This window comes from Periplaneta americana, chromosome 4 (genome assembly GCF_040183065.1).
Source record: "Periplaneta americana isolate PAMFEO1 chromosome 4, P.americana_PAMFEO1_priV1, whole genome shotgun sequence".
NCBI classification, from domain to species: domain Eukaryota; kingdom Metazoa; phylum Arthropoda; class Insecta; order Blattodea; family Blattidae; genus Periplaneta; species Periplaneta americana.
In genome coordinates this window covers 73,448,417-73,474,408 of record NC_091120.1, presented here as the reverse complement: position 1 = coordinate 73,474,408, position 25,992 = coordinate 73,448,417, and the positions used below count along the sequence as shown (strand labels likewise).

General features: G+C 33.1%; 2 protein-coding genes across 3 annotated transcripts in view; one reads left to right on the top strand and one right to left on the bottom strand.

The window, feature by feature from the left end:
* The window catches only part of Slu7 (Pre-mRNA-splicing factor Slu7), a 31,899-nt gene extending 25,090 nt beyond the window's left edge, over window positions 1–6,809 (bottom strand). For both annotated transcript variants that reach the window (XM_069823544.1, XM_069823543.1), the window contains exon 1: window positions 6,533–6,809. The gene's annotated coding sequence lies outside the window, so the exon portion shown is untranslated. The remainder of the gene's footprint in view (window positions 1–6,532) is intronic.
* Window positions 6,810–13,516: 6,707 nt separating this feature from the next.
* Window positions 13,517–25,992, top strand: part of LOC138698841 (cytosol aminopeptidase-like) — a 40,874-nt gene continuing 28,398 nt past the window's right edge. The window contains exon 1 of the mRNA XM_069825059.1: window positions 13,517–13,684. Within this exon, the coding sequence (XP_069681160.1) occupies window positions 13,589–13,684 (96 nt within the window). The 5' untranslated portion in view covers window positions 13,517–13,588. The remainder of the gene's footprint in view (window positions 13,685–25,992) is intronic.

Sequence of the window (25,992 nt, the reverse complement as noted above, 5' to 3'; positions counted from 1 at the left end):
AGCGACATATCACAAGCCGTCAACTGGGGCTGAATCTTTCAACTATGAGAGAGAGTGTCTGTAAAATCTGCGGATTCTCAGATATTCGAAAGTGTGTGAAAGAGGGTTTCACAAAATCTCACAGTTGAGCAAAAAAATTCAAATAAAAAGCATTCCTGCTCAGCTATTAGAACATTTTGAAATTGATGGGCAGCCTTTCTTGTCCTACACTGTTACAGCTGATGAAAAAGGCATCCACCATTTTGAACAGACAAATGATGCAATTGTATCATTCCCTATCTACTCTGCTGAGAAAATGACAATTTCTATATTTTGGGTGTTATATGAATTGATGTTATACCAAAAGAGACAGCCATCAAAACAGAACACTACAGTAAGATGTTGAAACTTCTCAAGAGGCATTACCGACAGATCTGATCTCACGAAAATTCTGCAGAGGTTCTCCTTCAGTATGACAATATTATGTTCTCACGTAAGTTTGAGGACCTGATGAGCCATCACAAAACTTGGTTTGACAGTTTTACCCTGACTTTGCTCCCTAAAATTTCCACCTTTTCAGTTCACTGAAAGATTCTCTTTGTGGAATGAGATTTGAGGATGACTCAGGCAGTGGGTTATGAACAGAACAAAGACTGGTACTGATGAGCTATATATGCACTCATTTTCATTGCCAGAAGGCCATACTATTGGACAGGGTAGTATTGAAAAATGGGAATATTCATCAACAAAACATTGCTTTATATAATTTCCAAGATGGCAAAATAAATATTTTCTGATATAAAAAACATGGAGCATTACTTTTCAAGCAAGGCTCGTACAATTTAAATAAATGTACAAGGATATACAGGATGTCCAAACAACACTTGAGCCTTTTGACTGTTGTGGTATTTTTGGATTATAGCAGTGGACAAATCTACCATCTACTAAAATTCTGACTGGTTCGCCAGCAGCAAGAAGTACAAATTATGTCGTAAGTTATTATGTATTACAGTCTAAGATCAAAGTAACTAACACTTCTGGGAAACATGCCTTGCACCACTAAGTATGTCCTAAATCACACGACATAATTCCTGCTCAAGATATATTTCAATTCTAATATTATTTTCTTTAATTCATGAGAAGTATTCCTCAATTTTCAAGGACTTCAATGGGGATCATGACACCTAAAGTTCTCAGTTGAACACGCAATCACCAAACACTCATAATTTCATTCATTCAATGATCTGAAGTGTGCATAAATGCAATGCTTTCCACTAAATGGCTGTACAGTTTCTCTTCTCTAATTTATTCCTTAAAGAATGATCTAAACACAACATTAACGTAACTTCATATTTCATTATATCCATTCATGAAGTACAGTCTAATTATTCTAGGTACAATGATCGTACATTAAACCCTTCTTTCGCATCATGTAATGTAGCTCCATGCATGAGATATGAATTTAATCTTGTTTTTGTACATAGTGACAGGTGCAATAACAATTCATGATTACTTGCTTCCTGAATTCAAAGCATGTTTAACTGCAGAGTAGAATACTTTCTACCCGCTCTGAATTAAAAGATAGGACTCAAGCTGTACTGGACACACTATATTATCCATAGAAATATATTCCAAAGCATTAATATTATTATTTTTTTTTTTTTGGTGTTGCAGTTTATAACACTTTTAATCACCCATGTAATAAAAGAACAACAAAAGAACAAAAAAAAAATTTAACATAATAGGCCTTTACATATACATATATATTTTTAATTACACTAATGATTTGTTAAATTTATCAAATAAATAACTTTTTAACTTTCCTGTGTTAATATTGAAACTTCTACCTTAATTAACGACTAGTTTTAGCTTGTTTCCGCCATCTTCTGCTTTCTAGTGAGGTCTTGAGCTTGTTTCCAGTTCTTCTTTCTGGTGTCTTGGTGAGGGTGTATTTATGATCGGTAGTGTTATATATTTAACAAATTTAACACATCATTAGTGATACAAGTATTAAAAGTGTGTAATCAAGATGTATATTAAAATTTTAATGGTATGCATAAAAAAATACAGTAGTATGCCCCAGCACTACAAAATATAATTCTCAAATACTCATATTTAATGTTACAGATGGACGATTCAACTAACATTCATTTTTACCATTTTTGCGTGAAACAGATGACACATGATGGCTGTGTTCCTAAGTGTAGTATAATGTTGCTGAGGTCCAATTCATAAGCGAAAAGCAATGAAAGTGTAATCAAGTGTGGAATTTGAAGGAAGGTAACTGCTGTAATACAAAAGCCATTTCCTAAAATAGAATTAAATTTCCAGAACCATTGTTGAAGGAGTCGCTCACACAACTCCAGAGCACTTCACATCTCAGTTACCTATACATAAAAACTAACCTAATCTAAGTGGTAACCGTAAATGATTAAGTGCAAGAATGGCACAAATGAATGTCAACTGAAACAACACAAATACATTTGTCTCAAATTACATCATAATCTAAAGTTCCCCATTTAGGTACATTAATATTTCAACATTATATTAACTCAGTAGTTTTCTGTATGGCACAGCTTGCTGGGGTATTCCGACCTTCTGTCAAGGGTTCTGTTAAATTTTATTTTAATTATTTATTTTTTTGCCAGGATTTGAATCGCACATTATGGTAACAAGCTGCATGCTAGAGATTTCTATTTAATGTGTTCATGATTTCACTTTATTTTTCCTCCAGACTACAAGTTTTCACAAAATTAACCGCTTGGATCAATCAATGTCCATTAAAATAGAAACATGAAAATGTGAAAATTTACATTTCATTATGAAACTCTTTTTGATGGAGGGGTGCCCGAAAATTTGCTAAGGGCAAGAAAGTCATGAATCATAAGTATGAAAAGTACTGCAGGTAATTAAACCCGATTTTATGAAGGAAGACAAAAACCATGACATGTTTTTAAATCTGTTATTAGGCCTAAAGTCAAAATCTCTGTTAGTTTTGGATGCATTTTCTAATACAGTAGGCCTGTATGTACTTCTAGTGTAAAAGCAAGATATATATAATAAGTTATGAGCAATAATAAACAATTTTGTATAATATGATAATAATGGACTCTGAAATTAACATAACTGCAACTGGCACAAAAGAGAGCAATGTAATAAGATTAAATATATAAAAACTAGAAAAAATTTAAATACTGAGTACATTAAGAGTACAAGTGATGTTTCAAAATTCAAAGAGAACCTTTTACAACAGCATTGCGGCTACAGTCATCATAAGATCAGAAGGGAGACCAAACTTGTGACAGAAATTTACAGAGGTGAGTGATTTGTACCTCGTGTCCATATCATCAAACCTACCATCTTGATGGATAATAATAAGTCGTGTTTTCCTTGTAGCTAATAAAGAATTGTTTCGTAAACGCGACATTTTTCTCTATGAACGTCAGAAGATTGGTCCTCGTGAATCTCTGTTCCGGTAGTTGAGTCAATAATGTATTCTACTGAGGAATTGAAAGGGATAGCAAGGATATCAATTCTTCGACAAGACTGCTCTGAAGATACTCCATTGACTTCCTCGTACATGGCGTAATGTGTCTCTCTTAAATCACTAGCAGTTACTTCACGTCAACTCTAAGTAGTTCATGTAGAAGGCATGAAATAATTACTGAATTGAATATAACTGAATATGTTTCACTGTAGACAAAACGAAATGCTTCCAAGATTAATAACTGTAATTGTGTAGCTCTAATTAAATTTACTCTTACTTCTCACACATAATATACCAACATAACTTAGTAATTTAACTTAATTAAACAAAATCACGTTCGTACAACACACACAGCCTAAGTGTGTATCAATGCCATACATTTAAAATTAAACCAAGTCAGCTCTTGCAGATTATTTCTCTTGAACTTCGTTCCAAAAGAGACTGTTTATATTTAATACAACTGGAATGATGTGAAATATCACTGATCAAGTTGTAAAACATATTTTTAATGACACTGTGAACGATTTAGTTTTTCTTTTTTTCTTTCAAAGAAAGGTTTCCAAGTAAAGGAATAGTAGGCTACAGGTCTAAATAGAGTTTTCCACAATGCACTCAAACAGCTTAGTAGATGATATGATAATAAGAGGCTATCATCTCCGAACTTTTATGGACAAAATAAGAAATTTCGCGCGAACACTTTGGATACAGAAATAACAATTGAAACAGAAAATAAATCAACATAGTTTCGATTCATCAGATGCATCATCATCTAATGTTGAAGCTGCACATATTTGAAAGTATAATTATTTCGCCTGTTTTATTAGCTCGTCAAATTTATATTATAATCAAACGTAAAGCATTAGTGAACCAAAAACAGTCTTCAAGCCAAGGTAGTGAAAAGGCTGCACTTGTTGTCATGTAGCCCTATGATTTTGTTATATTAATGAAAATTACTAAAAAAAAAAAAAAAAAAGGGGGAGCAATTAGTCCGGAATCGAACCACGACCACTCGGTTGGAAAGTGAACACACACGATCAACATAGTTACTTTTTCACAACAGAAAATTATGAACTAGAGCAGAGGAAGTTTGAGAAATATGCTAAATTGGAAATGTAATATCACATTCGTAATACAAGTTAATTGTGGCAGAACTTGTGAAATATACTGAAACGACTTCTGGAACTCTTTCATGGTTGGTGAAAAAATGAAATTGCCATTTATTTATGAAGTTACATAGTTTATTGATAAAAGTTAAAAAACAAATTATTTTCTTAAGATAGGCCTGTTCTTATTTTGTTTGAATGAACGTTATTGTTTTTTTTTGTTTTGTTTTGTTTTGTTTTTTTTTTTCGCTGTATGTAGGTATACATATTTCTGGTGGCGTGGAAGAGGAGGCCTTAACACCACCAGAATAAATGTATCATTATTATTAAGCTTATATCATTTTTGTACAAGTCAAAAGACGAAAGAAGTGTATACATATTTCTGGTGGTGTGGAAGACACGGCCTGATGGCCTTAACATCAGAATAAATAAATTTATTATTATTATTATTATTATTATTATTATTACCGTATTATTATTATTATTATAGGCCTATCATTTTTCTGTACAAGACAAAAGAAGTGAGCTTTTCTGTCAATACAAAAGAAATCACACAATTTTAAAATGTTATGCAACAAGGAACTTCCTTTTTCATTTTTGCATTCTTGCCTATGGTATGTGAAGTGTTGTAGAATTCACTCCAGAATTTCGATAAGAATAACAGAAAACTTTCTAGAAAATCCTTCTCTCTACCTCCATGTTTCACAAGTTTAATTGCAATTATCACATTGGTATAATTTTATTAAGACAGTGAATATCAATTCGAAAGGAAAAGAAGTCTCCCAAATGGTATATGCAAAATATAAAAAAATAATCTTGGCCTAGACTTATGCTACATTATATCTTTTTACAAGATTTGTCAAAGAACGAAAAATCTCAAGTGTCTTGGCAACAAGTCATGTAAACAAACCCAGATGACCAAAAGGTTTACGAGGAAAGAGTGAATGAGGTGTGAAAAAAGGCAAATGAATAATTCAGAAATTTCACTTCTCGAACTTGGCTCTACCCACTTGATAGGCTATTCGTGTTTCAAATTTAGGCCTAATTAAGTTATTACGTACGACGTAAAACATCATTAAGACTCATTTTATACAAACGTAAGTGGACAACACCAATTCCTGTATTCCTTTTAGGCGATAGGTCATTAACCCTTGACAGAAGTCTTAATCTAGTCTAGGTAAGTTATGCATACAGTATGTCGGTATTTAAATAATTAAAAAAAATACAACCTGTATACGATTATTGGAATTCCTGACCTCCTCTCCTTTCTTTCCGAAGAACCTGTTATGTATAATCTTGCAATACTCGCATTATAGTCTAACAACTAAGTTAACAATTTTATTCCATTCTGGAAGGGACGGCACACTGACGTTGCACCCTTTCGTTCAACCTGTATGATCAAAATAACTTCTGCCTGTAACTTTGCTCTAACACTTCCCACACAAAAATCTAGGCTTAAAAAACATAACCAACATAAACACAATGCAAAATACTTCATATAACTATGCCTGCTATACACAAAATAAGGTTCACTAGACATCCAAGTATAATGTTTTCAAACAACAAAAGCAGGTTGTATATTATGCTATAGGGCTAATGCATTCGAGTCTTCTAGAATCAAACTGCACTTTCCTCAAATTATGAAATATGAGATTAAGGTATGTTTCAATGCAGAATTTAGCAGGGAATGTGATAAACTGCTCGTTTGGAGTCAAGGTAGAATTTATCCAACTACTGCACTAGTTTTTGGTTTTTTCTAACAAATCAGATCTTTGGATAAAGTAAAATTTGACTCTAGGCGACTCATTTAGCTAATAACAAGACAAAGCAACGTATCGAAATAACCTTAAACACTACATCCACATATTAATACACTATTTTCCATCACAAATACAGGTAAAAAAAAGTTTACAAACTTCCATTTTATCATAAATCTAATCATAATTAATATTGACACTGTTACCTTCAAATTCTTGGACAATGCAATTACGAAATACAAAACTAATCACATTTTTACACGTATTAATTACTACCACTTATTATTAAACCATGTGTAAAACCGTAGTATCTTCGTCTCTCTGGTTTTTCTTCTTTTTTTTTTAACAACGCACTCGTACTACTAATTGAACCGTAGTTAGGTATATACTGTGCATACTTTCATTTCACCATTCATTGACCCACACACCTACAACCATCGTACAACGACGTAAAGACAAAACATACGAAGGTATAAAAAAAACCTTAAAAAACTCAAGTATCTTGAATACTTTCCATTACGATATCAATTGACTAATGAATACCATTCTAATCAGTGTGGCCAACATGGTAAGTAAAAATGTCATTCTACAGTATTTGATATACCACCACAGTCTACTATATATAGTCGCGAAGGTCAATATGTAGTAAAAATGCAAACATGGATAGTTGCCCACCACTAGGATCGCTACTATTGCCTCATCATCGCAGATCTCTCTCCTAGCAGCCGACAAAATATGTTACACTTTCGTTGTGTTCTTTTGGAAAAATTAACACCTTCCTTCCATTATTGAAATATTAAATGTATAAAGTTAATTTATTATTTTAATGAAGTATATTAAATTCCACCATAAACTCGAAGATACCTGCAAGAAATAAGTTAATATTATTTTTGTTTGTGCAAAACGAACTGAAATGTACTATAATCGCTTCACTCATTCAAGATTATAGCGATAATTAACTATGAAACCAATAAATATTATCATTTCCCTTTACAACAATAATAATAGAAATATGAATTAATGGAGTAACTTACGTGTACCGGTACTTGTAGTGTAGGCTTACGTAGTTAAAGTGGGATGAGGTTAAGTAATAATCATCACATCAGAATTGGAAATAAAACGTGATTAATAAATTTTATTGTAACAGACTTTTTCTACATCTCTAGTAAAGTAACAAATAAAAATAACAACAAAATTAACAGCTATAATTAAAAACATATCCTTTGAAAAAAGAGAAGGCCTAAGCAATAATAATCCCACCAGAATTGAAAATAAAACGTGATCAATAAATTTCATTAAAACAAACTTAATTTTTCTACGTCTCTAGTAAAATATTATTATTCTAATTATTGTATTTTAGCCATAAACATTTTCATTACAACCAATAACGAACATTTCACAAGCATCAATATGAAATACGCAACGAGCTAGCACTCGATGGAAATACGATTCAGTCCAAAGTCGACCGTGGACAGTCTATTGTTTCTAGTTGCTAACCGCTTGGAGCGCTTTATCACGAGATTTGCAAAAAATCACCTTAAGCTTCGCGACTGTATATAGTAGACTGTGATACCACCATATAGCATAGAGACAGAGAATACAAAGCGTTATCCAAAAAGTACGGTGTGTGTGTGTGTATTATATATATATATATATATATATATATATATATGGTGGCTGCGCGGATGGATCGCCTGCGTGGTCACTCACCGGAAGTAATGCGCTCTGGTGGCTCCGTGGATGTCTAGCTTGCTGGATTTCGAGGGTATTGCTATTTTTCGTGATGGTTTGCAGGCTGGAAACCAAAGATGATCATATAATATCACCACTGAAACTATGTCGCCATGTTCGTTGTTTTCCAACTAAACCTGTTTTTTCTATATTCTTTAGTTTCTAAGAAACAACAATTAAATATCGGACTTTAGCTGTTTTGCACTTATGGCTTAATTACTTCATTGCGACATTTACTACTGCTAACGTAGGACTTCAGTTGTTTTCCACTCACGGATTAGTTTCTTTCTGACCATGAGTGTTGGCAACAGATGAAGCAGCAGATGATTTTCCAATTTGAACTGTGAAAAGAGCCAGCTCCGTGTGAACAATTACCATCACCGTAGGCAACACGGGAACCAGCCAGTCAGCACGCAGGCTACCCATCCGCGCAGCCACCTTGGAATCCAACACAGTAACACGCACCGTCTGAACCAGGCTTAACTTTGGCAACTCAACCGATGTTACCATAGCAATAGGCCAACAAGTAAAGAAAATATATTTTTTTTCTAGCTCGTTGCAACAAGCCTACCACGTTAAAGAGATCATCCTTACTCCATTCCTCAAGAGCTCACATCAATCTATTGATAAGAGAACTTTTTCCTAATACTTTATTTTATTTACCTTTTCTAAGACTCATATTTTATTTTGTTGAAGTTGATAATCTCTGTCTTTGATGGAGTTCTTGTCTTGATTGCTCACTTTTGTTATAAATTTGTACCATTTTTCTATCTTCTGTTATTCTCATTGTAAAAAGGCAACGGTCCTTGTGACCTGGTACTTAAAATGTTAATAAATTAAAATAAATATTATGTTACAAAATAAAAGCCTACCACGCTATTCGCAGCATTAATGCCATGTTCCATCTTAAAAAAAAAAAGAAGAAAAAGTTTTTTTACAGTAAAATGCACCGCAGAGTGACACTATAACTCATCATTCTTCATTGAGTCATTAACTTCACGTAGGCCCTAGGAAGTGACTCGTTCCATATCCAGTTGAAATTGGTTAATCAAATGCATTTTAAAAGTATATAATCAAATTAACGATCATCCAACTAGGACGGAGGTATCGCGTAGTTAGCTGTCATAGTCCATTCAGTAACCGGATTTCACTACCTACCGTTAAATTATAAAATGTCTTTGATCGCACGTAGCTCCCCAATTTCAACAAGATCCTGGATGGGCACCGGTCCTTATACTGGCCAAAATTCATGAAAAAATTTCTGCCACAAGAGGAATCGAACTAGCTCGCATTCCGTAGGCCTAACACGAGTCCTAAGCATGAGTTTAAGGGAGGAGGTGCGAACACAAAATAATAATAATAATAATAATAATAATAATAATAATAATAATAATAATAATAATAATAATAATAATAATACACTATAGTGGAAAATGCAACTCAATTATCAGGGCCGGATTTAGGTATAGTGCCGCCGCTAGGCTGTGCTAAAATTTTCCGCCCCACAAATCCCACAAACAGTTTATGAGCAGGTATTATTCAGGTCATGTTTATTTTAAATTAGTTCTAAACGAAATCTTGCAATTTAGAAAAAAATATATATTACTGGAATCAAAATAATACATGCTTCTTACTTGTGAATTATAAAGGTATCCTTCGCACTTTCTTCAGAGAAAGCATTGATGACGTCATCAGTGGCGGTGCGTCCTATGCGTGCAATGGCTCAGAAAACGCTTAGGAAAAACAATTTAATTATTTAAATAAATGTATTTACAATTACACTATCATTCTTTGTTTCTTGCTCATCTTTAATAAGTTTATCTGCGACTCTGATGTATTTTTGTCTTATGAAAACCTATGAATCGCAGAGATCGAATACATGCTTAGGAGGTTCAATTTCTCCTCTGAACTTCGCCGAGCCAGCTTCTGGACTTGCATGAGGGGCGAAAGGTGAGGGTGGGAATGCTGCAGGGGAAACATGTGCATGCGCTGGTAAATAGATCAGCACACTGCGCTGAGAGCAGCTGTCCGACCGCTATAGCGGAAACGGAACAATGGTCGTTCTTGATGCTTGAATCTTAATACATTCATCTGTTAGTGTGACCAGTGTTCGTTTCCAAAGAAAATGAATAGTGTTCAATATCTTTTACAAACAAATTTTTCAGTTTTAATCTTGGAAGATAAGTGTAAAATAAAGAAGCTTGTAAGGCCATTACCTTAACTGGATTTAAAAGAAGCACAAACAAGCCGAGGTAAGATATTTTTCAGGGCTTATAATGTAAAAAATATGAAAGAAACAACTGGATTTGCGGTTGTGAATCTACAAATAAATTATTTTGTTTCCTGTGCCTGCCATTTGCTGTAAAGGTACAAGCTGGACATGCGCTGGTGTGTCAGATTTAAGCCATTTGACACAGAACATTAAGAAGCATGAGCAATCTACTGCACATAAGAATGCTTGCCTAGATTTGTCAGTCATTGGAAGAACAGAAATTAGGCAACAGCTTAGTTCAGCTTTCAGGCAGAATATTGAAAGACAGAATGATAATGTAAGGAAAAATCGCTATGTTTTTTCCAAGATAAATCATCATCAGGCTCATTTTAGGTAATTATCTACTTTAAAGAAGTGCAGTACCTAATTTTTCAGAAATCAGATATTGTTTAAATTGTTGGAAAACTATGCAATATCGTAGAAGTAGTGAACCCCTTGTCATTTTAGGCATGAACTTCCACTGGATGTCGAGTCGATCTGACGAAGCATATTATCAGACTCGATGCAAGGAAACATTCTGTAAATTCAAACTTATTCATTGTTGAAACAAAATTGATTTTTGAAAGGTAGGCTGTGGTTTATTTTTAAGCATTGGTTTTATTGGTGGTATATTACGAGTATTTCTTACTTTAAAGTAAATTGAAAAATAAATTCCAACTCTTTGCGAAATAAATATTTCATATCGAATTAGCCTATATAGTAAACATACTGGAAAGTGATTAAATAGTATTATTGACGATAAGGTATTACATTGGAAATGTAACTGTGAGTTGTGGTTACTATTCATAGCGATAAATAGTAAACATATCCAATTTGATTTCCCAGAATGCATTCTTGTTTATAAAATCAGCTAAATTTATGCAGTTTCATAGTATAATAACGTGATATCGGCATTAGAATATAATAAATGCAGCTGCACACTTTTCTTTTACTCTCGCCGTGACCGCGACAATGCAATAACAAAACAATATCCGACTTCCACAAGGTGTTCAAACAAACTTCCGAATATATATCTACTAAAAGTATTCTAAAAATAAATTTCACTGTAAAATGAAAATGAAAAAAGGGAGAGAAAGCAGGAAATGAGAGAGAGAAAATGCGCACCCTAGAAATTGCCGCTCTAGGCAACTGCCTAGATTGCCTAGGCCTAAATGCGACACTGTCAATATTATTACGTTCGTCGAATGTTAGTAATGTTCGTTCCGAACCGAGTAACGTACTTACATAACAGAAACAAAGAAACGTAATAAGAGAATGAAAGAATAAGGTATAAATCTTTCATAAATAAAATACACATTTTTCGCAATTACTGCAGCTTTTAGATTGAAGCTGTATTGATGTTATTAAATAATTAAAGGAATTTTGTTACCATCCTCGTTTCATATTGAAAGGATACATTCTCTTGAAACCGGGAACAGCTGAACAGGCGTACACTAGGGTGACCAGATTTCCAAAATGAAAAAAAAAAAAAAAAAAACAACGGGACACTTATTAAAATTGATATGAATCAATATTTTATCTAAACATTCATTATTACTTGCGTTTATATAATGTCAGTAAGCAGTTTTATTTGTTTTAAAATAATAAATAGGTACTACACTGTTTACAATGACTACTAGACTATAATAATTATGCAAGTACGTAATAGAGTAGCATGGATACTTGGCTTAAGTTATTGTTGACATTGTCTGGCTTAATTGGGTTAACTTATCTGTTTAAAATTACTTCAGATTAATTGGACCTTACATCACATCCATGTCTCTGTATTCTAAACTTGTTTCATAACAAAACTTTTTTTCCTTATATTACCTTTCAACTATTTTAACATTCTCCATGAAGATCAACTGTAAATCTGCATCATATTTCTTTGGTGAGTGAAGTTGCTCTAGAAGTGTTGGCCTTTCCTTCAGGAAACTATCGAAGTCCATGCAAGACACATTTTTGAAATGACATTTTGTGATTAACATGGCCCCTATGGTTTTAACTGAAAACTAATTCCTTTCGTCAGATCAAATTGAATTCATCAATGAAAACATTATTTCCGATTATGCATTTGTGCCAGGCATTCCTAACACAAAACGTACAATCTGAATTATGTTTGTAAAATTAATGTATTTGTCTTTCATAATAAAACAAAAGAAAAATAAGTATTATATATTTTTTTCTTGTTAGGAGGGAGGGAAGGAACATACCACGCACTACGACCTGAGGTCTATTGTAAACGCCCTATATGGGATGAGTTGCGTGCCCCCGATCCTCTACGCGCACCGATACCCTTAACGATCGGCCCCTACGCCAACAGAGTCCATGTACCACTCCTGCTTCGGCAACCCCCCTCCCAAGGCTCCCTGAACGGTATGAGGCGGAAGTCCTCCCCCGAGAAGGTCTGCTCCGGGTTCCGTTGCAGAAGCTATCCATCATCACATGAATACAATCCACGAAGGCTGGTGGAGAGAGCCAGCAGCTTCGGGGGGGCCGCCTGTAGAGCGATCTGAAAACCAGAAGAAGTAACGGGATGATAGGGGGAAAAAAGGAAGTGGCGAAGATGAGTGGGTTCCAATCGTCTGATACAGTTACCTTATATTCATCCATAGGAGTGAGGAAAAACCCCCGAAAAAAAAAACCGAAAAACCTCACCCAGGTAACTCGTCCCGGCCGGAATCGAACCTGGGCCTGTTAGGTTCTGACTTAGACTCGCTAACCCCTCAGCCACAACGGTAAACAATATTACAGTTACCCAGTAGTCAGTGACCTACTGTGCTGAATACAAAGACGTAGTTCTACATCAAAATTGTATCGTCGTCGGCTGGGTTTGAACATAGATTAAACGACTAGTACGGTAACCACTAGACTGTCGAGGATCACAAAAAGTTCTCTGACTCATGCTGTCCTACTTTACATAATTGAAAATAATATTAAACAAGTAGGTACTAATATTATTGATTTAAGTGTATTGGGTAAAGTATTGCGATTATGAAATTCATTTTGTTAACGAATTTCATTACATTTTGTACTTCTGCTGTGGATGAAGTAACTTATTTTACTTTGGTGTATCAATTTACAGTGTTATTAACAGAGACCATAAAATTAACGAATACCGGTACCAAATAGCCGGAAGATTAAACAAAATACGACAGACACACGCAATAATTAATGTTACGTTTTCCTACCATGGAAACCTAAATTATTTAGCACATCTCAAGCAATAAGGCGATTTAAATTTTCAGTTATGAATTAAAATTATTAAAAGTACAATATCATGGCATTAACATGGTTTTTGACAAGACAAACCACCGGATTAGTCTTATCTCAAACAAGGAGGTCTTACAGTGCACTGTTTTCTTCTTCAAAAAGAGTAAGACGTTACTTTTATTACAGATTAGTTTTATTACAGAAGTTATCTCTATAGTTAATATTATATTGAGTATTATTTGTTGTTTAGCATTCTTTACTCGTCACTGTGATAAGTTGAGGCAGCTAAATGTATCTTACATATATTATGTATGAAATATCAGTCTAAGTCCTTTCTGGCTATATACAAAGAAAATAACATTTCCGCAGTATGTTAAAAAAATTTTAAACGATGATAGATTTTAACAGTCATACCGTACGACAGTAATCTATAATTTATGCGTTGACATCAAAGGACTCCTTTTCTTTAAAATTGTTTTTATTGAGAATATTCCTGACTACAGAGGTTCTTCTTCCGCAAGAACAAGATGGCATTACAGCCACGCTTCACTCTTTTACTTAGCTTTATTATTAATTTATTCTCCATTGATAAATGTGATCCTATTTTACCCCACATAAGCATGTTGAGGTTAAAAATTTAATTGGTTAGGCCTATACCGGTAATTAAATTTTTATGAGATAAATTTCAAGTAAATATTTCCATTTTACGTTCACAAATAATTACGTAATATAGGTACATACCGAATAAAATCTTGATAACATATGCTAGATTATTTGCAGTACTGTTGTTAATGTAATATTACATAAATCTAACCTACAACTCAAAATATTTTGTTTCAAATTTAGGACATAAAATAACAAATATTTAACAGTGTCTGTAATGACACAGAATTATCCTCTGATGCTATTTTGAACCTCTCAAAACAACTGCCAAATTTGCCATTACCTGATAAAAATTTGTATCCCACTAAACTTGGTTACAATTCACAGTCTAACCTAAAGAGTTAATTTATTGAAACTTTTAATATTATATGACGCTGAATATAAACGCTTAAGTAAGCAGTAAGACTTATATAGGCCTACGTCAAGTCGTTTTTGTTAAGTACAACGACATTGTATTGTAGTATTTGTAGTGACTCAAAAACATTGTCAGACTTAATAGAATTTGGATTGAAGTCTATGTACGGTAATTTTAAATTCTGATTAGACTTCGACCGAAAGTTTTAATACAAATCAAAATAAATATCAATTCAGAACCAATTTTGTATGCGTATGTTTGTGTGCGAACTCGGAAAATTATTGGCCGATCGGAATTAAATCGTATTTTACAATTATTATGTTTACGTGTTTATCATAGTTAATATCAGGTAACACATAGGTAATCACTGGTCATATCTCGTCTATCACCAATTCCACAGACGGTAGATAACAGTACTGTAATTGAAAGTGTTATTAAATAACAGATAAAAACATGAGAATAGTAGCTTTAAATATCTTAAAATTCTGTGGTAGAAATCATTAGGAACTCAGCGTATTTTACTTATTATGCAAAATTTGTCTAAGAGCACTGTAATAATTCTGAAATCATCGCCCACTTTCGGAGTAGTTTCGTAGTGTATTTCATGGTTTTTATTAGGTAACGGTACGTAACTAGCCGAGGCTTGAGTTATCCAGTTGCACACTATTAAAGAAGTAAATAAAGTTGTCTGACTAGCTAGTACGCAAATAATGTCTAAATATGCGAAAGTTTGTTTCCTCAATTAAATATGACATTGTCTAAAATTTTACACATTTACATGACGCATTTTGCATAGATTTTATTTACATTTATTAATGTTTATGAGTTGCTATTACGTTCATTCTATGACTATTTAACCGTATTAGATGCATATGTTTTAAGTTACTACTTATTACCCTTTAGCTCGAGCGTATTGTGTGTTCGAATAGCGCTTGGGTCGATCACCTGGTTTAATCTTTTTCCCATTCTGTTAGGCTAATGACAAGTAATCTATGGCGAATCCTCAGTCTCATTTTGTCAAAATACCACCTCGCTCTCACAGACACTGGGTAACCTAACAGTTGAACACTCCTTTCTTTCTTTCTTTCTTTCTTTCTTTCTTTCTTTCTTTCTTTCTTTCTTTTCTTTCTTTCTTTCTTTCTTTCTTTCTTTCTTTCTTTATCTCTTCCTATATCTGTTTCTATCTTCTTTGTTCCATTCTTTCTCAGTTCCTTTCTGTTTTTCTCTTTTTCTTCTCTCTTTTTTGTTTTTTATTCCTTCATTTCTTTCTTTCTTCCTTCATGTATTTCTTTTTGCAATACTTTCTTCCTTTCTGCCTTTCTTCCCTTCATCCTTTCTGTCTTTCTTCCCATCTACTTTTCTTTCTTCCATGCTTTCTCTTTTCTTTGTTCTTCCTTTCTCTATTTCCATCCTTGTTCTTTCTTTCTTTATTCCTTTATTTCTGTATTTTGTCTTTCTTTCCTTTCTTCTTTTCTTCATTTCTGTCTTTGCTTTCATTTTTATCTATTTCTTCTTTTATCTTTCTCTTTTTTTTCTTTCCTTATTTCTTTCGTTTATTATTTCCTTTCTTCCTATGTAATAATTTGATTTTTTTTTTGCAGTGCCTCAGTACTTTATACATAGGGTGGAAGGGAACCTATTACATTAATTCATGGAGGTAATAGATGAAGTCAATGCGAACAAGTTTTGTCAAATAAGTTTTTGATACGTCCAATAATTTTGAAAATATGAATGTAACGTGTTGTAACGCTACAACGCTCCTTGAGGTCATTGCTCTGCAGTGGGGATGAGTGTAACAACAATTATCCTCTCCGCAAGATTTGCGAGTAGAGAATGTAAACAAAAACGTCTCATAAGATAGTTTCCATCACATTACTGTAGTCTACATTCGTAGCACTTAACACATTACTCAACATTACTGTAAACTTAATTTCGTTTCTGAATTAACTTCTAATTTCTTCAAAGATAATAACTTAAATGAAGATTGAGTTACAGAATGTGTATTCGTAATTAATGTTATTTTGAGTTTGTATCAATTAATGTAAAGGAATCTTGAATCGAAATAGTTTTGTTTTATAAGAATGTACATTCTTTACTAGTTTTTAATTACGTAAAAAGCATAGAAATCAACAGATACTGTGAATGTTAAATAAGTTTCATGGTATTAAATTTTAGAGTTAAAGTGGTCATAGCATAATAAAGAATGTTAAAAACCAAACAATTTGCATAATTAATTGATTCAATACTTTGTTTTCATCTACAGTAATTTGATTGAAAAGTATGTGATGAGACGTTTTTGGTTTACATTCTCCTTTCGTAAGTCTTGCGGAATGGATGATTACAGTTACGCTCAACCCCACTGGAAGCAATGACCTCATGGAGCGTTGTAGCTTTGTAACACGTTACATTTCGTATTCTCGAAATTATTGGACGTATAAAAAACGTAGGTATTTGACAAAACTTGTTCGCATTGACTTCATCTATTACCACTATGAATTGTGTATGTGTGTATACAGTGCCTACCCACTTCGCGTGATTCGGATTCCTCATATTAATGTGAATTAATATAATAGGTTTCCTTCCACCTTGTATATGAAGGGTTCACAGCCATAGTGGGTCAAGCGCCATTCATTAAAAACGGAGAAAACAAGGGTTAAAGTTAAGTGACTACCAAAGTTTAATGAAGATTTACATATCATTTAGTTTTAATGTGCATACTTTATATTACTTGCTATTTATTTCATTGAATTATGGTATTCACTTAATTTTAACTCTTGTTTTCTCCGTTTTTAATAAATGGAGCTTTGCCCACTATGGCTATGAACTCTTCATAATTATGCTGTCTGTAATGAGAGAGTTAAACATTAATCTATCAACATATCCCAACCATATCATATCAAATTCATTTATACTGTTTTCATAAAAGCAACGAAAAGAATCTTATTTGCATGCGTTTAAGGTAAGACCACTTTCTGAAATTATCTGAAAACATTTGGACATAAGCGCAAGTATCCCTTTGTGTCTACTGGGTGTTCAGTTCAAAGTGTGTCATGGCTCGCTGTATGCCGTCATGTGGCTAGCCGATGAGCCTAGAGAATTCGATCTTCCTACACTTCCGCAGAGGTGTATAACCTATGAGGCAGAGAAGTTGCCTAGCAAGTACGGCGTTCATTCTGAAGAGTACGTACCGATACGTACGATAACGCCGGTAGTGGCAGGAATTCATTCATTCATTCATTTATTTTATTCCATAGATCTTACATGAGCAATGAAGCTTTAAGATGTGGAACATGTCAACATTTTACAATATTACAATTACAATTTTTACAAATTTTTATAGTTTTACAATTTAGTAATTTTCTACAATTTTTACAATTTTGTACAATTTTTTTACATTTTTTTACATTTTTTTACATTTTTTTACATTTTGGCGAGATGTAGTGAGATGAGATGAGGTCCGAGGATTCGCCAAAATATTACCCGGCATTTGCCTTTTCGGTGGGGGAAACCTCGGAAAAACCCAACCAGGTAATCAAATCAAAGGGGGTAATCAAATCAAAGGGGTTGATGTCAAGGACTCGCCATAGACCATCCGGCTTCAGTCCCACGGCTGGGGAAAACCTCCGAAGAAACCAAAGTCCAAAGGGGGGTCCAACCCAAGCCCGAACGCAGCTCCGGATCAGCAGCCCAGCGAGTCTGTCGACTGACCAACATCGATGGCTCTACTAAAAGTATACAATACATAGCCAATCAGATTATTAAATTTACAAACGCAAACGATCATTCATAAGTTGAGCTATATTATAATACAAAACAATTTAATTAAATTTAAGGCATAAACAATTCAACCAGTTGTGATATACAGAAATTGATAATACATATCATGCAAACTTCTTCAAATTACAAACAAACAATTTATCAGTAGAGCTATATAGATTACTATTCAATTTAAAGCATATACAATTCATCGGCCAAATCTATACAAATATATACAATACAAAGTAGCATACTTTCATTAAGCTATACAAATTTGTGCAATTAATATCAAGTAGATTAATTCAATTTATAATCATAAACAATTCATCAGTTGAGCTATACATATTACCATTCAATTTACAGTAGGTCTGTATACAATTCATCAGTAGAGCTACACTGACTAGTAATCATTTAAGAACATATACAATTCATCAGCCAAACTATACAAACATATACAATCAAATTAGTTCAATTTACAAACTTATTTTCGTTAAGCTATACAATTCATATGAAGTAGATTAATTCAATTTATAAGCTTAAACAATTCATCAGTTGACCTATACAGTATACTATTCAATTTACAGTACATACAATTCATCAGTTATGCTAAACAAAAAATACAATACATAGTAAACAGATTAAGTCAATATAAAAACATATTTTAGTTGAGCTATATAAAATTGTACATGTCATTTAAGTAGAATAATTCAATTCACAAGCATAAACAATTCATCAATTGTGTAGAAGGTATGAGTATGTAGAAATTTGGTTAATTCTTTTCTGAACCTTTTCTCGTTGTTCTTCAAATCTTTAAGATAATTAGGCAGTGCATTGAAGACTGTTATACATGAATAGCGAACTCCTTTTTTAAAACAGCTTAGACTAACAGAGGGTAGATGAAGATCTGATTTATGTCTTGTATTAAAATGATGAATGTCTTGATTAGTACTGAATTTATCTTGGTTCTTAATATACAGCATCATTACGGAAAGAATGTATTCACAAGGTAAAGTCAAGATTTCTAAGTTTCGGAAAATATTTTTACATGAGGTCCTTTTATGCACACCGGCCATTATTCTTATAGCTTTCTTTTGTAAAACAAAAACGTGTTTAGCTTCAGACGAGTTACCCCAGAATATTAAGCCATATTTCATTACAGAGTGAAAATATGCAAAGTATGACATTTTGAGTAAGTTTATATCACCAATAGTAGATAAGGATCTTAATGCATAACAGGCAGAGCTCAATTTACGAGTAATACATTCTATATGCGTTTTCCAGTTCAAGTGATTATCCAATTCTAAACCAAGAAACTTTGTGCTTATAGATTCTTTGAGATGAGTTCCATTTAATCGAATACTGTAGGAAACCTGAGCACTATTGTGTGTACTAAATTTGACTGCACTGGTTTTATCAACATTAAGTGCTAGTTTATTTGCATGGAACCATTCATTCATTAGATTCAGCACTGTATTAGAAGTGTTTATAAAATGATCGTATTGTTTGCTTGAAATAATTACACTTGTATCATCTGCAAATAAAATTACATGGGATGAATTGTTTATGGTCAAGGCTAAATCATTAATATAAACTAGAAACAACAATGGACCTAAAATTGACCCCTGCGGAACACCATGTTTAATATTTCTAAATTCTGAATAAGTAACTTTATGACTATTTGGTACATTTATTTCTACTTTTTGTTTTCTATTTGATAAGTACGATGTAAACCAACCCAACATCTCATCTTTAATGCCATAAAACTTCAATTTTTTTACTAATATACTATGGTCTACACAATCAAATGCTTTAGCCAAGTCACAAAAAATCCCACCTACATGTAGTTTCGAATTTAATGAATTTAGTATTTCATCCACCAAACTAAAAGCAGCATTCTCTGTCGATTTTTGTTTTCTAAATCCAAACTGTTCTAAAACTAATATATTGTTGGACTCCAGATAATGATATAATCTATTATACATAACTTTCTCAAACACTTTTGAAAATGTTGTTAATAATGATATGGGTCTGTAATTAGCAATAGTACATTTATCTCCCTTTTTGTATATTGGTTTTACTATTGAATATTTGAGTCTTTCTGGAAAAATACCACATTGCATTGACAAATTGCATAGATAGCTTAACGGAGGGGATAATATTTCAGAACAAGCTTTCAGAACCTTACTTGGAATTTCATCATATCCAGAGGAATATTTTGTTTTTAGTTGTTTTATCACATGCATGATTTCTGCTGCGGTAGTGGGAATAAATTTGAGACCTAAAAACTCAGTGTTAAATGCATCAGTTAGGTAACCAAGTGCAGCATCTTCTGCACAATCTTGAATGTTTAAGTTCTGAATAATATTTATATAGAAGTCGTTAAAATGATTTGCAATTGATTTTGGGTTATCTATTTTACTATCATTGATTTTAATGCAAGTAATATTTTCACTCTTTGAATATCGATTAGTTTCATTTTTAATAATATCCCAAATAGTTTTAATCTTATTATCTGAATTTTGTATTTTTTCATTCAGATACATTTTCTTTGCATCTTTTATAACTTTTGTCAAAGTTTTACAGTAATTCTTGTAGTAATTAAGAACATGAGGATCATCACTATTCCTACTCATTAAATATAGATTCCTTTTTCTAGTACATGATATTTTAATTCCCTGAGTTATCCACGTGTTTTTACTTTTACATTTTTTCACCACCTTGACTGGAAAACATTCATTGAAATAATTCGTAAATGTAGTGAAAAATGCATTAAATTTAGTATTAATATCAATGGTATCGGTACTATATACATTTTCCCAAGATTCATTTTGTAGACATGTATTTAAATGATGAAGAGATTCAGCATTTATAATCCTTTTTTTTATTTTTAGATTAACACTTTGGAATTTTTCACTCATATTGAAAACACTTAGAATTTGTGCATCGTGATCAGACAGGCCATTGACTAATGGTACTGTTGAATAGGAATTCAATCTACTTTTATCTATAAATATATTATCAATGGCAGTACTACTTCCAGCTTGTGTTCTGGTTGGAAAACTTACTGTGTGACTAAGATTATAAGTTTCAAGAAGTGAGTTTAATTTTCTTTTACGTGAGCTTTCTGATAGATAATCTATGTTTATGTCACCACAGATTACAAATTCGGTATGTGGTTTATAAAGTCTTTTCAATAATGAATCTAAGTTAGTTGTAAATTTCTTATAATCTCCCATTGGCGCCCTATAAACACATAAGATAATTAAATTTGATATCTCATAACCAATTTGTATTCCACAGATTTCAATATCTTGTTCAAGGCAAAAATCAGATATATCAATTTTACTAAATAATAGATCCTCTCTGATAAAAATACAGGCACCCCCTTTTTGGAAGACATGTCTACAGAAATGGGAACCTAATACATATCCATGTAAAGACAGTTGTAGTATTTCCTGTTGCTTCATGTGATGTTCAGTTATACATAATATCTGAGGTTTATGCTTTTGAGTTGCTAAAGAAGTGATCAATTCATCAGTTTTTTGTTTTAATCCCCTAATATTTTGATGGAAAATAGTGAAGTTACTGTGTTCATTACTAGAAACATCAGAGCATTTACAATTTAGTTGAACTTGTTTCAAACACCTTACCGGTGGGAGGTTTAACCTAAAAAAGGAGAAGCCCTAGCATTAACTAACACAGGAATATTACAACTCTGCTTTTTAACATGGCTGCCTCTGATGCTATTAGCAATAAGAACCGAAAGGTGCTCCTTGCCTCTACCATTCAGATGCAGGCCATGTGACGTATATTCATACCTTCTTATAGGGCTTACATCTATCAAACCAATGTGTGATGCCCCAGGTCTCATCAGAGCCCGCTCAAGCCGCATATTCACGCTCCGCACCCTCCTGTGAAGATACGGCTTGTCGTACCTGCTGAAAAGACTGAGAAATCCCACATTGGTATGGCTGCTCATCTCAATTATGTTGTTGACATCTTTCTCAATAGAATAGTTACAATCGTTATCAATACTATTACCTGGCCCACCCACTATAACTACATGATCCCTCTTAGAAAATTCTGAACTCAATTTCATCATATCCTCAACAACATTCTTGAGAGGAGCATTAGGCTTACATACACTAGATACTTCAAACTCATCGCCCAGTTTCGACTTCAAAAGTGAGGAAATACCTCTTGCATGGCTGCTTCCTAAAATCAATACTTTACTCCTACAATCATTAACCTTATCTGTTTTCTGACTTACCTTTACTAGTGTCGATACTGGGTCTGAGTTCTCCTGATCAACATTCATTGCTTGAAGAGCACTGAATTTGTTGGTCAGTTTGATTGATGCAGCATCATCCGCAGAGAAACGTCTACTCCTAGATTTGGAATTCTTCGGTTTCATCCAAGTGTGAGATCTCTCTTTATTCGAAACACTAATGCTATCCTTCAAAGCTCTCAATTTATTAATTTCACACTTTGCCTCATCTAATTCCAATTCTAGGGCTCTGATTCTCTCCAGTTGATCGCGCATCTTTCTATCATATATACAATCACTACATTCCCAACTACCTTTGTCAACAAAATTATCAGGATCTATATCTATACATTTCCAATGAAAACAGAAATTACAATTATTACATACCAATCCTTTCACTACAATCCTTCTACAACTACGACAGTTTCCAGACAGAGCAGCCATAGCACACATTATGTATATACTGTACCTTATTTACAAATTCAATTTCACTCACTTTTCAATTTAATGTACTTACGTATATTAGTTTTAGGTTATTTCTACCCTTTAGTATCACCACACTATAATATTTCAATAGGCCAACACTACACTTTATCACTTCACTATACCACACTTTTCGACGTTGAAACTACACGACACGTCACTGCACTTATATTTCGGTCTAGATGAAACTTCACTATTTATGTTTTAAATTATTTCTACTTTGAAGTATCCCCACACTACAATATTTCAATGGACCAACACTACACTTTATCACTTCACTATCCGGTACAACACTTGTCGACGTTAATCTACACGATACGTCACTTCACTGCACTTATATTTCAGTCTTGATGCAACTTCACTATTTATGTTATTTAACACACGCAATTTCTTAACCAACAATAGTATTTATATTGAAATGTGCTATTAATAATTTAGCCTAGTCCTTGTTAAAATATGTAAACACGTTCTATATTAGTGTTACAATTAAGCCTACTTATGTATCAATTAAATATTTCAACTTTACAAATAACAAAGAGCCTTAAAATTAGTCAACTTATGAGTTAAGAATTACTCAAGTTAAAAGAAGAAAAGGTCGGGAATAGTGACCAAAGTGTTGATTTGAGGTTAACTGTTTACAATATGGCGATTTATGTTGTGTATGAAATGCGAAGTATATTATTACAAAATTGCGTGGAAAATGGATGTTATGAATTTATGATTTATATATCAAATGATTAGTGAGTATTTTAAGTATCTTTAAATATGATGCTATGAATATATATATGAGAATTGTGTTAAATATGAGTATGAAAACACAGAGCTGCTTTATGGCAATCTTATCTCCTCAGTCACTACTACCACTACTCTCTTTTTTGTTTTTTATTCCTTCATTTCTTTCTTTCTTCCTTCATGTATTTCTTTTTGCAATACTTTCTTCCTTTCTGCCTTTCTTCCCTTCATCCTTTCTGTCTTTCTTCCCATCTACTTTTCTTTCTTCCATGCTTTCTCTTTTCTTTGTTCTTCCTTTCTCTATTTCCATCCTTGTTCTTTCTTTCTTTATTCCTTTATTTCTGTATTTTGTCTTTCTTTCCTTTCTTCTTTTCTTCATTTCTGTCTTTGCTTTCATTTTTATCTATTTCTTCTTTTATCTTTCTCTTTTTTTTCTTTCCTTATTTCTTTCGTTTATTATTTCCTTTCTTCCTATGTAATAATTTGATTTTTTTTTTGCAGTGCCTCAGTACTTTATACATAGGGTGGAAGGGAACCTATTACATTAATTCATGGAGGTAATAGATGAAGTCAATGCGAACAAGTTTTGTCAAATAAGTTTTTGATACGTCCAATAATTTTGAAAATATGAATGTAACGTGTTGTAACGCTACAACGCTCCTTGAGGTCATTGCTCTGCAGTGGGGATGAGTGTAACAACAATTATCCTCTCCGCAAGATTTGCGAGTAGAGAATGTAAACAAAAACGTCTCATAAGATAGTTTCCATCACATTACTGTAGTCTACATTCGTAGCACTTAACACATTACTCAACATTACTGTAAACTTAATTTCGTTTCTGAATTAACTTCTAATTTCTTCAAAGATAATAACTTAAATGAAGATTGAGTTACAGAATGTGTATTCGTAATTAATGTTATTTTGAGTTTGTATCAATTAATGTAAAGGAATCTTGAATCGAAATAGTTTTGTTTTATAAGAATGTACATTCTTTACTAGTTTTTAATTACGTAAAAAGCATAGAAATCAACAGATACTGTGAATGTTAAATAAGTTTCATGGTATTAAATTTTAGAGTTAAAGTGGTCATAGCATAATAAAGAATGTTAAAAACCAAACAATTTGCATAATTAATTGATTCAATACTTTGTTTTCATCTACAGTAATTTGATTGAAAAGTATGTGATGAGACGTTTTTGGTTTACATTCTCCTTTCGTAAGTCTTGCGGAATGGATGATTACAGTTACGCTCAACCCCACTGGAAGCAATGACCTCATGGAGCGTTGTAGCTTTGTAACACGTTACATTTCGTATTCTCGAAATTATTGGACGTATAAAAAACGTAGGTATTTGACAAAACTTGTTCGCATTGACTTCATCTATTACCACTATGAATTGTGTATGTGTGTATACAGTGCCTACCCACTTCGCGTGATTCGGATTCCTCATATTAATGTGAATTAATATAATAGGTTTCCTTCCACCTTGTATATGAAGGGTTCACAGCCATAGTGGGTCAAGCGCCATTCATTAAAAACGGAGAAAACAAGGGTTAAAGTTAAGTGACTACCAAAGTTTAATGAAGATTTACATATCATTTAGTTTTAATGTGCATACTTTATATTACTTGCTATTTATTTCATTGAATTATGGTATTCACTTAATTTTAACTCTTGTTTTCTCCGTTTTTAATAAATGGAGCTTTGCCCACTATGGCTATGAACTCTTCATAATTATGCTGTCTGTAATGAGAGAGTTAAACATTAATCTATCAACATATCCCAACCATATCATATCAAATTCATTTATACTGTTTTCATAAAAGCAACGAAAAGAATCTTATTTGCATGCGTTTAAGGTAAGACCACTTTCTGAAATTATCTGAAAACATTTGGACATAAGCGCAAGTATCCCTTTGTGTCTACTGGGTGTTCAGTTCAAAGTGTGTCATGGCTCGCTGTATGCCGTCATGTGGCTAGCCGATGAGCCTAGAGAATTCGATCTTCCTACACTTCCGCAGAGGTGTATAACCTATGAGGCAGAGAAGTTGCCTAGCAAGTACGGCGTTCATTCTGAAGAGTACGTACCGATACGTACGATAACGCCGGTAGTGGCAGGAATGTGAACTGTTTGGAAATACGTACTGTCGGGATATGAGGAGAGGGTTAAGACGATTACTTACGTATTTGTTGACATTAACTTCGACGGTCAACA